General features: G+C 38.3%; 1 protein-coding gene across 1 annotated transcript; it reads left to right on the top strand.

The window, feature by feature from the left end:
- Positions 1-6,394: 6,394 nt before the first annotated feature.
- Positions 6,395-9,111, top strand: LOC103712606 (pectinesterase-like). Its single transcript, XM_039129450.1, has 2 exons — positions 6,395-7,537; positions 8,225-9,111. The coding sequence occupies exons 1-2, from the start codon at positions 6,514-6,516 to the stop codon at positions 8,902-8,904; spliced, it is 1,704 nt and encodes a 567-aa protein (XP_038985378.1). The 5' UTR covers positions 6,395-6,513; the 3' UTR covers positions 8,905-9,111.
- The last annotated feature ends 8,003 nt before the right edge of the window (positions 9,112-17,114 follow it).

Here is a 17,114-nt window from a genome sequence, read left to right on the forward strand (position 1 = left end):
ATGCTGTTCTGTGAGAGGTCGCCAGCGACCTCAATGGGGTACTTGAGGTTGGGGTTGGAGAAGCTAGAGAAGGAGGTGGTGGAGTCATTGACGGTGGAGTAGAGAAAAGGGGAGCCGTCGGTGAGGATGTCGGGCAAGGTGGAGACGAGGATCTCTTGGTGGCGGAAGCCGATGAGCAGCTCCCAGGCATCGAGGTCGGCGGAGCCGTTGCCCGCGCTAAAGGATGCCGTTGCAGTTCGAGGCGGAGGGCACCAGGGCGGAGACATCAGGCGGAGTCAGCTGCTGCCTTTTGTAATTAAATTTCTTTTGTTTTTTTATTATAGTTGTGACCGCGATGGACGGAATAGAAGAAGAAAAGAAATGAAAACGAGGATGCGATGGAGATGAAAACAGGATTCGAGAGATCTCTCCAATTGTAATTTATAAAAAAACATCATATAAACTGTAATTTGTAAAAAAAAACATCATATAAATTGTAATTTATAAAGAAACATCGGACATTGGTAAAAGAACTATTGATCCAGATTTTTTTTTGCCCCCAAAAAAATTAATTAGACTTTTTAAATAATTTTTTTAAAAATAACTTTAATGATGCTTTAGAATAAGTATTGTCGACGCTTTAAAGCATCGGAAAAGCTTCCATTATTGCCGAAAAGCGTCGGTAAAAAAAATTCCATTCTCACCTAACCGATGCTTTTGCAACACTTTAGAAAGGGTCGGAGCCAAAATTTTCGATGCTTAGAAGCGCCGGTATAGACTTTAAAAAGCTCCAGAAAAAATAAGTTATTATATAATGATTCTTATTTGCATGCATACTTATAGTTTTTGCCTATCTAAAATAGACCACCAACCTAACCTTGAGCATTTCATGGCCTCAGATCTTCCAAGCTATTTAAACCCCCAGCATTCCATGTGCAAGTGGCGTGGGAAAGTCCCACCAATTGCACGCCTGATCTTTCATGGCAACGAAGAATGTTCTCTTGTAATTTGGTTCGTTGATGTAATTTGGTGTCCAATTCTAGGACATGACATGTTGGCTAGATAAGCATTAGGTGTAGGGTAACCATTCTAGTTTTTGGTTGGCATGCACTATGTAATGGTTTGGACATTGATTTATCTCTATATATAATCAGAGCCTTTTACTCCAGATGAGATAAAAGAGGCAGTGTTTGCATTCAGTAGCTCCAAGTACCCTCAGCCTGATGGCTTCTTGCTAGGATCCTATCAGATAAACTGGGATCATTTAACCATGGACCTGCCGGCACTTCTTGAGCAATTAATTCTACAGTGGCACTCATTGAATTGGAAAGGCTAAACCATGCTTAACTTGCACTTATTGCAAAGGATGATGGTCTATTTGGGCCAAATATTTTAGACCCACATTTGTTTGTTGGGCAAGTTGTGCAAGATTATAACTAAAGAGTTTGCTTCAAGATTAGCTAAATTCCAGCAAACACTTGGTTGAAGACTGTCAAATGGCCTTTGCGAAAGGAAAGGAATATTCTTGGCCCCACTAAATCTGGAACTACTGGACATCAATAAATGCAAGTGTATTTGCATTTAAATATCTAAAGTAGGATTAATAAGAATGAGTTTTTAAAATTTGAACCTTTTTGAAAAAAAAAGCATTTTAAAGATCTGCGTGGTGGTTTGATCAGTGGGTTTGAGGTAGGTAATGTGGATGGAGAAGTAAGGAGCTTGTAGTTTGCAGATGATACACTGCTATTCACCTCCTGCCATCACATCCAATTAAGTTGCTGGCCATCAAAGCTATGTTGATTGGATTCAGAAGGGCTTCAGGACTCGAGATCAAGTGGCATAAGATTCTTAGTTTAAACTTTTAAATTGTCAAGTGGGTAGTTTTCCCTTGACCTACCTCGAGGCTTGAGTAATAAGAACCGGTGCAAGAAAGACTGGTTACTGCTTTTAGAGAGAACTGAATGCTGTTTAAATATTCTTAGCCAGCTAATGAATGTCTATCAGTGTTCGAGCTTCCACAATGGGAGACGTGTTTTTCTACGGAGAGGATCAGAAATAAAACAAGCGGCCGTTTCAACTTCCTAGTGAGTTGGGGTAATGTCTGCAAAGCAAAACGCGAAGGTGGATTAGAAGTTTTTTTTAAAAAAAATCTAAGGGATCTGAATGACTCTTTGTTAGCTAAGTTGGCTTGAAAATCTCGATCGCTTTGATTTCGAGTTTAGCTCCAAATTAATCTGATCCAACCCGTGCACACCTCTAGGACTACACCTTAGAGCTCTCAAAACAGACTCCATTGCTGCAGCTTACTGGGAAATAGAACATCAAACTTCATAGCCCACTCGCACAAAGTGAATGAAACCTTTTTGGAAGCTCACCAAAAATGATAATTTCTTAGTGCAATCTCTTTATAAATTCGTTAACAATGGCGATGATCTCTTTTCTTTCTTCGAAGTAATTTAGAGAGCTATAATTCCAGCGAAAATGATGATTTTTCTCTGGTTTATAACTTTGGAGAGCGCGCAGTTTGCACGTTAATTAGCGAGGTTCTTTCAAGAAAAGACTATGCGGTAGACTCCAGATATCCTTTATTTTGAGTAATTTCCGAAACCGTATCCCACCCATTTACAAAGTGTCCCTTCGCTGGAAGTTTTATGGGTGACCACCGAACTTGACTTTGGAGAAGGAAAAGTGTCCAAATTACATTGTTCAGGAGACCCGGGACCAGCTCATCAATGCTCTTTGGTTTTAGTATATAGGCTATCCAAATTCCAACTGTATTAGTTAAGGATAAGCTTAGTATTAAAAACCAATAAGAGAAGCTAAACCGAATAAACTCTATGGTAATTAGAATTGAAATATTAAAGATTAGACCTTCTGTTTTGGACCTCATAATGGAACCATCAGAAGACTACTCTGAGCATGAAATCTACAGTTTGGGACCACCCTTCTCGGCGCATGATAATTTACTTTCTGCCATTCTTATACTCGAGAAATCATCAATGAATTGTTTTTTTTTTATGTAATCATCAACGAATTGATGGTACATCCATCCGTATCATTCATGCACTACTTCGTGTCCTTCTCCCAACTTGGCTGGATTCCACATGGATACCTCCCACCTACTGGAGTTTTCTTTTTGGGTGGAACCAGTTTGAGTATGTGAGACTCTACACACTCTTTTGCTTGCACTTTCGGATCACCACAGAGATAGCCCTTGGAGATAAGTACATGAGGTGTCAGGGTTGAGGTGGGACATGAGATGGAGCTGGTAGTTTGCATGTCATTGTAACAAAGTTCCAATCTGTTCTGTTCTTTTTTTTATCAGATGTCTCTGTGGAGATATCGAACCTTCGATCATTAAGTCATAATAAAACTAGAAGCCAGGAATTTAAATCCCCCTCGAACGTTGCTTAGGCTTTACATTCTAATAGCAATTTTGGTCTTTTTGATCCGAGAAGAAAAATTTTCTTCAACCCGTTCAACTCGAATCTCTCAAAAAAAAACTAGAAGAAAATAGAAAAATTACGAAAATAAGACTTAAGTCTCCTTTTCTTTCATTAATGATTAAAAATTAAGGTATATAGCCTCTTTTTATATCTCTTTCTGATCTAGACGGATTAACCTTGAGTGCTATAATGATCACTTCACTACCTCCAATAAATCACCCTTTCTGAATGACATGTAGATGAGGCTAGGTAGATAAGAGGACGGGCTTATTTGCCTCCTAACGGGTGCAATAAGAAGTCGACGTCTTAACCAGCCCCTTTCTAATTCTAGTAGAACTTTCTTTTCTAAAATACATATCACTAGTAAAAAATTTTCTAGAAAAAACTAAAATTCTTGAGGAGGTAAATCTTATCTTCTGCACCAACTCTGACTTCTATCATTCCACTTGATTCTTTTTAAATAAAAAATTATACTCGATCAAAGTCTTACCCGAAAAGAAAATCTTTGATTTGACCGGTCCATTTCAGACCCCAAAAGATGGAATTTTGGGCTCGATCTCTAGGGGGCTGCCCCTAAAAGGTACGGTGTCATATCATAGATCTCGAAAAGTTGTTCGATTTTTTTTTTTAAAAAAAGACCGTCTCAATTGGACGTCATATGACTAAATTATGGTGTCTGAAAGTTTGGACTGCAAGTCGGCTTTTTGATGAATGGATCTTGCTCCTGGATCCTGTCCAGCCTAGTTCGTAATGGCCAAAGTGGCTCACATCGATCTGGAGATTCTCCTGATTACATTTTGGGATTCATGCTTGATCTATCATGCATGATCCATCAGCCTTCATGATCCATCAGCCTTCTAGCACAAGTTCTGAAGCTAGACGCAAACAACATTGAGGTGTAGCAGACATAAACCTCGCCTCACCTCCTTTTGGTCAAGATTTGCGGGGTAAGATTGCATAGCAACTTAGAAAGGTTACATCTCAACCAATGCTACCAATATACCATCTCAAAACAACTTTTTTCATGGTGAAGCATGGACTAATATGCCATCTTCTGCACCAAGCCAATCCGGGAGCAACGAGGTTAAGCATCCTGCAAATGAGAGGAATAGATTGTCTACGTATTTTTAGTTTAAAAAAACCCATTCAAGAGCTATGCCAAATCTTGCTTGTAAATGATGACAAGAAAATTAAATATGATATAGATGGCTAAGTGTGGAATTATTTCTTGAAGGGTGTCCTAAGATGGCACCAGAAAATTATGTGACTTTAGAAGCTACAAAATTAATTTATGACATCAAATCCCTAATTAAATAATAAGCACATGATCTTGTAGAGGAATATGCTCCAATCATCTCTTAATCCTCACCCCCAACACACCCAAAAAACAAATCCCTTATTTCAATTAAGCAAGAGAACTCTTGAAGTTTATAAAGGTTTCTTTTTTGATAGAAGAGTATAAATAGGTTTCTAAAATGATACAAAGAATATACTGTTGGTTTACGTATAAGTCTGTGTATATATATACAATAATTTATATATCATAACCCCAAACTGTATTTTGGGAGGACTATGGATCCTTTGTGGTACACAAGCGGCACCACAGAGTTCTATAGAACCACAGATAGCTGTCATCAGAAAATGAACGACCATCAAATAATACACTCTACGAGCACACACTATATTATACACAATGCACATTATTTGATTGCTACCTATCATGTAAGAAAATATAAAATATATAAATATATCGACCTCATCTTATTAACTTAAGTCTTTCGAATAAATGGTGATTTTAGCATGGTATCAGCGCCTCTGCACTCTTTAATCCCATTATTAAAAAATTTTACATGTTGAGCCCACCCATTAAAAGAAAATCCAGCCTACATGTGAAACAGTGTGTAAAAAAATATAAAATATATAAATAAATCTATTTTATTTTATTAGCTTAAGCTTTAAGATGTACAACACTTTATAATGCAGCACTGCACCCCAAACAATCTTGGTTGTTTTGGGGATTGGCCTGAATGGTCTCTCTCTTTCATGCATGTCGGTACGTGAACATGAGAGCGATGGAACCATGTGCAATTAATTAATATTTCTAGTGGTTTCGTGCAAGCATGCATGGATCGATCCCACATGGTGTGATTCTTCCTTATTTGTCTGTGCTTTATACTAAAGAAGTTTCGACTAGTTTAGCATGGTTCATGAAAACAAAGCATGCATACATACACATCGTTAAAATAGACCATAATGATTTGACATTATACCTGCACTGTCTGCATTCTTAAGTTGAATATCTTAGATTTTCAAATGTTTACTCTAGCTATTTATAATAACGAGCTATTAAAATCATCATAACCTCAATTAAATAACAACACAAAAAGCATGGGTATAGAAAGTTTATATGGATAGGACCCATTAAAACATATAATCATGACCCCTCCAATTACATTGTTAAATCTCAGCTTATATTTCTAGTTCATTCCATTACTTAATTTATTAGGAAACCAAATTTAAGGGATAAAGGACAAGAACAAGAATAAACCGGCTCTTTTGCTTTACTTTTTTTTCTCTCTCTTTAGTTTCTTTTTTTGGGGCGTGGGAATACCCTTTTTTTCTCAAAACTTTGCATGTATTGTCTTCGTAACTAGAGTACGACTTTAGAGTTGATAACAATGGTTTTTGTATTAGATGAGCAATTGATGAAGATATTCTAAAACACTTAACTACTTAAATTAGGGTTTGAGAATGATGTGTGACCTCTTTAATGTTAAAGAGTGACTAGCATCAACCTAGGGAATTCCATTTCTTTTGTGATCTCTTTAATTAATTGCCAATCTGTTAAAGAGCACCCATTGACGGACTTATAGAAACAGGGAGAGGAGGCTTCTACTTTGACGTTTTCCACCTAGGTTCATATGATATATGTACTACACTTTAATCCGTTCCACAGGACCCCCGTGAGCTTGGCTCCTCCAGTAACACTCATCCATGAAACTTTTCCCTATATAATAAGTTTGTGGAACATTACGCAACTCTCATCAAGCACCCTCTCTCTCTCTCTCTCCCTCTCCCCTTCAGAAGCATGAGCATGTACGAGAGAGTGAGCTCCAAGAAAAAGTTCATCATGTGGGCTTGTACTATCTCCACGGTGCTTATTCTAACAATCATAAAGCAAGCAGGAGCTGAGCCCAAGGTTCTAGCTTCCTCTCACCATTCCTTCTCTACAGTCTCTAGGCCTGCCGCCGCCGCCGCCGCCACCACCACCAAGACCTCGAGCGCCGTGGCCTCCGCCTGCGCAGCCACCCTCTACCCAAATGCATGCGAGTCCGCCCTCGCCTCCGTTGCCGGAGCACCGACAAAGTCCGCAAAAGAGCTCTTCGACATCTCCGTCCAATCCGCCATGACCCGGGCCCACTCGGTCCGCGCCATGGCCTACAACCTAACTCTCAAGCACCAGAAGACTGGGTCCGGCCGACCTACCGGCATGGACGACTGCCTCGAGCTCCTCGACATCAGCGTAGATCAACTCAACGACGTCCTCAACCCGAAGACAAGCTCGAGCCCTCATGACGTCAAGACGTGGCTCAGCGCAGCCCTCACGAACCAAGCGACGTGCAGGGATAGTCTCGACACCGTCGATGCCTCCGACGGGAGGGATGCCATGAGCGCCCAAGTGGAGAGCTTGACGCAATTCATTGGTAACTCGCTCGCACTTCACAAGAAGCTCGATGGGGGAAAGGGTTCCGGTGGCCGGAAGTTGTTGTCCGATGGATTTCCGGCGTGGTTGTCGGCCGGGGACCGGAAGCTTCTGCAGGCTTCCCCGGAGGACATTCGAGCCGACGCGGTGGTGGCCAAGGATGGCAGCGGGACCCACAAGACGATCAACGAGGCCATCGCCTTCGTGTCGCCGGCTGCCGCCAGCGGCGGCGGCGGCGGCGGTGGAAGGAGCGTGATTTATGTGAAAGCCGGGACCTATAACGAGTACATTAAGATCCCAACCAAGCAGAAGAACGTTATGTTGATGGGAGACGGGAAGGGCAAATCGGTCATTGTGGGCAGCAGGAATGCGGCCAACGGGTATACGACCTACGGCACAGCGACTGTCGGTGAGTATAAGCTCGCTCTTTTATTCCTGGTTTACCCTCGAAATAATAATTCTTACGTGACAGGTCCAAAATAGCTATTAGCAAGATCAGCTCAAATAAGTGGTACTATGGGCCTATTGTGCTTTGGACAATGTTTGTTTGTCGACTAGTTTAGGTAGAACTCTGCGGCCACCATTCACCTGTCTCACTTGGCGGGCCTGTCACAATTTATGTTTTTCAGCAATCATCTCAATTAATGTTAATTACCCCAAATATGCCAATTTTAAAACACCTAACTTTGGGGCCGTATCGTGATTCGTGAGTAGGCTCCAAACGAATAAACTCATGACAAATAATAAATGGTGAAAAAAAAGGCATATTTACCAAAAAAAAAAAAAAAAAAGAGAGAAGGAATCACTTCCAGCCGACATCATGACCCAGTTTCAAAATGCCACAAAGAAAGTCAAAGGTGGTGGCGAAAACGAAAGAGTTTAAAGATAGAAACACACACTTTCCAGCTGCATTTGACGTCTCAACGAATAGCTCCACCACTGTTACTTTAATATTTGAACTGAGAGATATAGCTTGAAAACTTTAGGCAATGGCCCCAACCCAACTCAAACTTGGATGCGATCTTGACTCGCAGCCAAGCACTAACGTACGAGAAGAATTCTTTCCTGCTTCTAATTAACTTGGGGATATTTGCAGCTGCCATGGGTGCGGGCTTCATTGCCAAGGGCCTAACCATCATCAACAACTCCGGCCCATCCAAGAGCCAGGGCGTGGCACTGAGAGTTGGCGCCGACAAGTCTGTGATCTACCAATGCTCCATCCAGGGATACCAGGACACCCTCTACACCCACTCTAACCGGCAATTCTATTCGGAAGATGACATCTACGGCACCGTCGACTTCATCTTCGGCAACTCGGCCGTCGTCTTCCAGAATTGCTTCATCCAACCCCGAAAGCCCGGCGGGGGACAAAGGAACTCGATCACGGCGCAAGGCCGGCTCGACCCGAATCAAAACACCGGCATATCGATCCACAGATGCAGGATCGTCGGTGCTTCCGACTTGGGCGGCACTCCGACGTACCTCGGCAGGCCATGGCACAAGTACTCGAGGACGGTGGTGATGGAGACTTACATGGATGGCTCCATCAACTCTGCTGGGTGGGAGCCATGGTCAGGTAGCTTTGCACTGTCCACTCTGTACTATGGTGAGTATGCCAACACGGGCCCAGGGGCCTCGACGTCCGGCCGGGTCCGTTGGCCCGGCGTTCACTCGTCGCTCTCCGCCGCTGAAGCATCCAAATTTACTGTTGCTGGATTCATCTTTGGTGACTCATGGTTGCCCGGGACCGGCGTCAGCTACACTGCCGGACTGTAAAACATATACGTATACTTTCTGCAGGCATGATATGTGCATCAGTTATCACTGTTTTGCATCAGGTTTGGGGATGGGCCCTAAGATATATTATGGTAATTCAGACAAATTAAGGCTTGTTTGGTTTTATCTGTAAGTGTAGATTGAATCATGTCGCTATAGCAATAAATGTTGGTTCTATTTTTAAGCTGACAAACATTTCCTTTTGAATGAAGGATGTTCATGATGCGTATGTAGTTTGACGTATTTTGCTTTGATAGGCTGTACTCATGTAAGAGCTATATGAATGCTTTTTTTACCAAAAAAAAAAAAAAAAAAATCCTTTGAATGAGGTGGGGCACGAGTAATTCAAGTGAATTGATAAGTCCCTCAAACTAAAGGCATGCTTTATGCAATTTTTAATTGACCATATGATACAGACATGAGAGGACCACGTTGCTTGTTGCTTTAGCTATCCACAAGAAGGATAAATGCATAAAAGAAAGCTATCATATGGAATCTTTGGAGATTTGGGGACCACGACCAAGTCAATTTCCAGCAGCTGGCTGGCATCTTTTCTTGCAGAAATGAGATAATTTGTTCATCAGGAGAAAAGATAATATTTGAACATTTTTAAATTAAGGAGGTTTTCGCCTCTCTATTTTGTATGACAAAGCTTGATCGATTTCTTTAGGAGGTCAGTACTTATTTATCTTCTTCTCAGAGGTTGTACCATTATACGTACGCACCTGTCAATAAAACGATAAGTAGTATCATAAATAATCACTAAATCAACTGGAAAATGAGACAAAGGAGTGATTTCAAAAATTCCTTGATGGCTAATGAAGCTTGATCTGCTAAAACTAATTTGCATGCATGCCAGCCTAGGAGAGGTTTGAACTTATGATAGACCTATAGGAAAGTCTTGCATGGTTTTAAATCAAGACATCTATTACTAGCGAGGTTCGATCCAGAAAAATGAAATGTAAACTCGAGTTTTCCATGCAATTCTAAGTATAGCTTTCAGTGAAAATGAATTTTGATAGAGAAGGCCATATTCGGTCAATGAAGAAAGCATCGCAGAAATCGTTTCTGAGGGCAAAATAGATCGGGATATATATGCTTTTGTTCTTTTCCCATTTGTTACTTGATATATCAACTCACAAGTCGGATGGATAAGGATATTTCAGCATATATAGCCAAGAAAGCTGACTAGCTGCTGTCTTGCATCATAACAGGAAGAAAGAGTAAAAGAAACCATTGAGACAATATGTCAACTTTCACTCAAAAGAAATAACAAATTCTCCAATCAGATCAGTGATGGTACCACGTCCTTTTCCTGGAAGGCTATTAATCAATTCTACATAGCAATAATATCATACCCTGATTAGAGTCCTCATATATATTCTGATTCTTGATCTCTAAAGCTGCCATGATTTATCCATGCATACGTAGAAAATACATACGCAACTGGCATAACCAGGTATGGCCAGCAAATATATGCAAGAAAAGATAAGAGTATATGCCGGTATAGCTTCTAGGTAGCCATGCTTGTGATAACCTTACATATCAACAAAAAAAAGAAGCAAAAGAGAAGGAACCAAACGATCTGATGGTCCGTAGATGTTATGGTGCTTTGTATTTAGAGGAAAGATTGCTAAAAGGGCCTCTCTACTCGAGTTTTCAGGTTTTTAAGGTGTCCATGCAAGGATAGAATTCACCTATCCTAGGGTTCTGGGGATTACACCGTTTATATTTTAGGGTTTTTGAGTGCTCCTGAGATTTGAAGGCTTTTGCATTAGGATTTTTCTCTTCTCCTCTTTGTATTTTCTCCATTATTGGTGAAGCTTTCTAATTAGTCATCTCCTCTCATAGATGTAAACAATGGGCTGAACAATGTAAAACAATGTATTCTTTGCTTTTATTTGCTTTACTATCTCTCCATCTAGTCTCTTTGCACAGCAGTAAAGAATATGCTTGTCTAGTTTTTCTCTCTGATATAAATTGCCTCCACATTGCTTTTGAAACAACCAAGTTGCCCATAATCTGCAACAAAACGGAACCTTCAAGAGATAACAAGTAACATTATGAAAAAACTGATATAGAATTACGCACACAAATATTAGCAGAATGGAAGCTGATCAAAACATACCCAGGCACATCAGCTGCCAAGTTACATTCTGATTCCTAGATAAATGTTGCATGCAAATATTGTATAGAACAGTTATTAATCTTAAATGCTTCTAAGGTTTTACCCTGAAAAATATTTGAATGCTTAGTTAGGAGAGTATCTAGCTAAAAGCCCACTAACCGTACATAAAGTAAGAAGTTCTAGAAATTTCTTTGGGAGAGAAGAATGTAGAAAATTAATTACCACTTAAAGTGCTTAAATTTTTACTGATCTGGTACTCTTACTATACATCGCCGAATTGGATAGGGTTTGGTAGGATCCCTTCAGTACTGCCCAAATCGGATAGGGTTTGGTGTGGTCCCTTTGCTAAATTTGGTAGAATCAACCAGGATCAAATTTGGAAGGTTGAAACGTTATTCAATTCAGATTTTAGCCAATGCCAATAGTCTGAATTTCGGCATCTGTTGCTCAAGCTTTAGGGTTGGATCGGACAAGGACACTTGCAACTGTACCGATCCGATTAGGTTAAATCGAGGCAAGGTCCTAGAAAGTAAAATTAGCGAGAAAGTTAGAAATCAATACTTTTTAAATCAAATGGTGGACCTGCAAACATGCAGCAATAATCATACTCTTCAGAAATTCTCTAGAAAAAAAGGTAAGAAGAAAAGGGTACTCAAATATGAAAACTTTCACTACTTGAGTCAGCTGCACATGTTCTTCATCAGATGCCTCACAAGTGCAATTAGTCAAAAATACATCAAGTTCTCATTGTCGGTTTAATTCAACAGAGTATTTTATATGTATTGTGCACTGACAATACGATATTACTTTGCTATTCTTAAAAAAAAATGGATTTAGTGTTGGATTTTCTTCTGTATTTCTTTGAGGATTTGTGTGCCTATCCATCAACTATTATAACAATATGTTAGTTACATGAGGTGAGAGACAGGTTATGGCAAAACAGTTGGCTTTTCTACTTAACTGTACTGTCGAATACCTGCATCAAATAACTTGGTTTGCCATTGTCAAACAGGAATTTCAATAGAAGCAACTAGAAAGGGAAGCTTCTGCTCTACGTTGACAGGGTGATGCTGATCTCCATGGTACTATGTATATGTATATTATGTCTTTTTCCCTTTGTCCCAAGTGAGTGGAAAGATAGCTTGGATACAATGTGGTTGGTTGAAGGAAGACAAGGAGTTCACATCTGTGATAATGATTTCAAACCTATTTCAGAAGCCTTGGATTTCTGAAGGGTAACATTGCAAGTTTTGTTTTTTGTTGGATGCTAAGAGATAGTTAATGGACTCACCCTTATTGTTTTGGCCAAATATGATCCACTCCTCTCTAAAAAATCTCCTACTTTTCTATCTTTTTTTCTGATTTATATTTTTAATAAAAAGTTCCTATCCTCTACAAACTACAGGGTAAGAGGCTTAAAGATAATGCAACAACTGACTTAGACGATGCTCTTCTTGAAAAAAAATGCAAAAAAAAAAAATGAACAAGTGCTAGTCCTTGGCAATTCCAATGCTATTGGAGTTTATTGGCAAAAGATTTTAATCCTTTCAATTGCTTTTCTCCTGCTCAATAATACAAACAAACTAAAAGTTTGGGATAAAACATTCAATTCAATTTGAAAGATAATTTTAAATAATAATGTAATGTCATTGGAACCACTATTATAATAGTTTTGTCCACCCTCTGTTGCGTTATTGAGGTGAATAACATGCAAAAATAAAATAACTGTAATTTTTCATTATATCCATCGATTTTCTATTTTAGCCGGCCCTTATAACACAAGAAAACGATCATTATTTTCACTTATGCTTTCTTTCTGATGAAATTATTTATTTCAAATTACATTTTTTCCTCACAAAATTTCTTCCAAAAATGACTTTAATTGTGATTCAAATATATATTATTTTATTTAATAAAATAAAAAGATAATTTTTCTATTTTACCCATTATTTTCTATTATATTATTATTATCATTATAATAGCCATTATTTATCTACCTATCGATTACCTGTAGGTTTCATTTTTTTTCTAAGAATTAAATGTCTCTATCCTCATAGTAGATGAAGCATGGTATGGTTTTCATATGGTGAAATGAACTACTAGTTCCAAACTTCCCCCATTTGAGTCTACGTACGTTCGATTGGAATTTGGAAACACTTTGTTTGACGCTTATGTCAGATGGATTGGCATGACGTGTAAAAATGTGCTCCTTAGATTCCTGATCAAATGGTTCTTGTCAACTTGGCTGGATGTAAAATGGTTTATAGCTACATATTGTGAAGCTGAACAAAATTTATAACAAGAAACATAAAATTGTTCAAACTTTTGAAGTTGTTCAAACTGGACAAGTTCACGGGCCAAACGGGCCGCCCAACCTGCTCAATGGCCAGGCTTGGGTCGAGTTCTTGGCCCGATAGGTTGGGCTGGGCATGGAATTAGACATATTAAATAAATTGTCTTAGACCCGGAGGCTTGGTGATTGAAGCCTGACCCGGGCCGGTCCGGGGTGATTCTTTTTTTTTATTATTTTTTTGGCATTGTTTGGTTTATGTTTAATGTATTTATAGACTTAATTGACAATGGCCGTTGATTTTTGAGCTCAATGTGATAATAGATATGTGATGGATTATTGAAAATATTTAATTATTCATGTTTAGTTTTAAAGTATTTTAAAGTATATATATATATTTTTTAAGGACAGGAAATCTGAATAAGAGCTCGACTTCAATCTTAGACTTCAATCCTTTGGATCTCCATTGTTGTTTGCGAAAACTTTAATCCATTATTATTGAATTCATTTGCTTCTATAATTTTCTTGGTTGCCTCTATGTTTGAATATCTTAACTTTTCATACATGACTGTCAACGCCATGTTTCTATCAATAGTTCCTACTTGTTGAAGCATCAGATTTTCTTGCTACAATACATATCTAATTGATTATTAATACTTGTTGGTTTCATAGAGTAAAGAGAGATTACTTGCTATGTAGCTAGTTGTATGTGCATCTTTCTAATTAAAAACTCCAATGTTCTATTCTAACTTTTTGTGCTAAAAAAATTTGACTATTTCTCATATCTTAATGTTATTTCAGGTTAATGGCATACAAGTAGCACAACTGAACTTGAGGTCAACAATGTTCAAACCTTAGAGACATGGAGGCCAATAAATGTGGCAGTGGAATCCGCCTTTGGAAGTTGGTCGTGTAAATTTTTGATCCAATGTCTAGGTTGCATCAGGTTGTGCAGGTTTATGGCTAGGGAAGAGATTCATTGAGGAGTTCAGTTGCTTGGAAGATGAGAAATTAAGAAAGTATTGTTGAGGAACAGTCCTACAACTGATAGGTTAGAGGCTCTAGCTAGCTACATATACTCATGGATTTATCTGCTCAATAGCTTAAACTTTTGGATTGGACCTTAACTTGATATCGAGGCTTGCTATCTTTCTTACCTACTGATGCCTCCACACTCCCACTTGCCAATCCATATATCATCTTTCTTCGAGTTCCACCCCTCGAGTTCTCTACATGAGAGAGGGTGTTGAGAAATAGTCCTACATCATGTAAATTAGAAACTTTTGTTGATCTTATATGCTCACAGGCCCATTCACCTACTAGCTTAAGCTTTTGGGTCGAGCGGGATAGGAGAAAAAACCTAGAGGTGGGATCCTGCCTCACTTTAAATCAAGAATAAGACTAAATCACTAGACTTGCCTCAATTATTAGGTCTTCATGTCGAAGTATTGTTGCTAGGTAACTCAATCCTTAGATTGTCGTGATCCACATATATGGGGGAGAGAAAGTATTATCGGTCATTTTCCTGATTACATACCATATCCTAATATTTCCACAGAATATCATTTGCCTTGGGCAATTATTGCTTCACCTGACCATAGATGTGCTAGAGGGTGACAAAAACATCTATTTTTTCTTAATTACCACCTAAGATTACTTGAGGGTGCAACATAGATCTTCGAACAATGGCAAACATAAATTCCTGCCAAATCTCAAGGCTTAAACTTGCTGGTGCAATCAAAACTAATTTCTCACATCCAATGAGCCTATCTCTGCATATATAAGTGATTACAACATTTATATGCCTAAAAGGACCTTTCCTACTGTTAATTAATGCAAGACATGTCAACTTTCAATTTCTAATGATTGCATGGAAATGAATTATTGGCCTAATATGGCTATTTTTAAAATCTTTTCAATCTGTCTTTAGTTCATCTCTTGAAGCCTAAGAGCGAAGCTTCCTGACCTTATACAAGGTTGTCGTTCTAAATAAATAGAGACCCTTTCATTGTTGGGGTCATGACAATCCAAGGCTAGCTATGTTGAAAAAAAGAAAATCTAACAAAGTACAATCTCAGCTAATCAGTCCTTAGACAATATTATAAATTATTCAATGATTGGTCGACACTAGTCTCAGCTGACGGACAAACGAAGGGACAGATCTAAGCGACCTGGGACCCCCACCAATCCTCAAGCTCCAGCTCTAGATTCGGAGGACAAAAACAAACAAAGGCACGCTAGAAGCTACGTTGGAATTTTGATTAAAACGATTGTGCCCGTAATATTTAGAAGGCTATCTTCCCCTTTCTTCTCATTTCTTCTTGCTTTTTTTTTTTTTTCCAGAGAAAGGGAGTTCGTCTGAATTTTAGTTAACCTTATTCAAATGTAGGGCTGCTAACATGTTGGTGAACCAAATGTGTTTATATGTGGCCAATCATTCGGAAGATGCCCTATAGATTGAAAAAAGAGGACTGTCTAGGGCTCTCCAAAATTTGCTGTTTTTTCGATTTTTTTGGATATATCCGTACTAAAACTGTATGAATCATCCATTTTAATAAGAAAATAAAAAAAATTAGAAGTATTTTAGACTTGGGTTACATTTTGGTTGTTGATTTTGAACCTAGATCCAATTTATTAACTGATGAAGTTTTGGTTAGGTTAGGCCTAAGAAAGAAATGTTAGACCTAAAGACTACTTAAAGTTAGGTCAAGGTCGCACATGATCCAAACCCAATTCAAAATATTTGAGTTCGGGTTGGGATTGGATTAGCTTAGATCAACTGTCCAAGTCAGGCATTTAGCAAATTTTTATAGTTAAAAATATAATTATCATAACTATATAAATACAAAATATTAAAAATTTTAAATAAAATCTAATTAATGCCACCCTAAAACATGAATTTTTTTCAAATATTTTTTTTTAAAAAAAATCCAAAACAAATAACATATTGAACATACAAACTTACAAACTACAATTTTGATGAACTCGAGACCATTCTCAATAAGAAATCATTACACAAGTAGTGAATGCTTAAAGATACCTAAGAAAAAAAAGGAGGTGGGAGATAGATGAGGCTTATTAAAAGTCAAAAAAGAAATGCCAAATAAAGAAGGGTTTTATTTCATACAATTCTAGTCGGACGGATATATTTCTTTGTCAAATTGGATCGAGCTTGTATAATTGATGATCTCTATCAGATTAGGTCATATCGAAAGATAAAATATTTAGATTGAATAGATTATTTAAAACAAATCTAACTTCTGTTCCTAACCCGCCCCACAAGTCTTAAAGAATAAGTTGGCCTAGATTTTTTCAGGAACTGGATCTGATTATGGATTAACCTGACTTATTTACAACCCTACTCAAATATTAGAATATACTCCTCAAAAACCAAACTTGAAATTCCTTGTTTGGTGAAGATGTGAGAGCATAAAGATAACTTCTTATTCTTCTTCTTTTTAAAAAATAAAAGATAACTAGATTAAAATCAACTAGAAAAGATTCGGACTGGCTCTGATTATGGATTAACCTGATCCAAACTTAGGATATACTATCAAAATCCAAACTTGTTTGCTGAAGACGTGAGAGCACAAAGGTAAGTCATCATTCTTCCTTTTAAAAAAGTAAAAGGTAACTAGATTATCACTTTTTTAAGGGAAAAATCAACCAGCAAAAGTTTCGAAGGCACTAAAAAATAAAGCTGACATGTGAAAGCTACCAGCACTTATCAGATTATCCAGTCCAACATGCGTTGATGAGGGAAGACAAATTAGAAATTTTGTCGTGTAAAAT

This window comes from Phoenix dactylifera, chromosome 8 (assembly GCF_009389715.1).
Source record: "Phoenix dactylifera cultivar Barhee BC4 chromosome 8, palm_55x_up_171113_PBpolish2nd_filt_p, whole genome shotgun sequence".
Lineage (NCBI taxonomy): Eukaryota > Viridiplantae > Streptophyta > Magnoliopsida > Arecales > Arecaceae > Phoenix > Phoenix dactylifera.

Coding starts and splice junctions, on each gene's coding strand:
- LOC103712606 (XM_039129450.1), top strand. CDS start 6,514: ATGAGCATGTACGAGAGAGTGAGCTCCAAGAAAAAGTTCATCATGTGG. Junction 7,538..8,224: donor CTACGGCACAGCGACTGTCG/GTGAGTATAAGC, acceptor GGATATTTGCAG/CTGCCATGGGTGCGGGCTTC.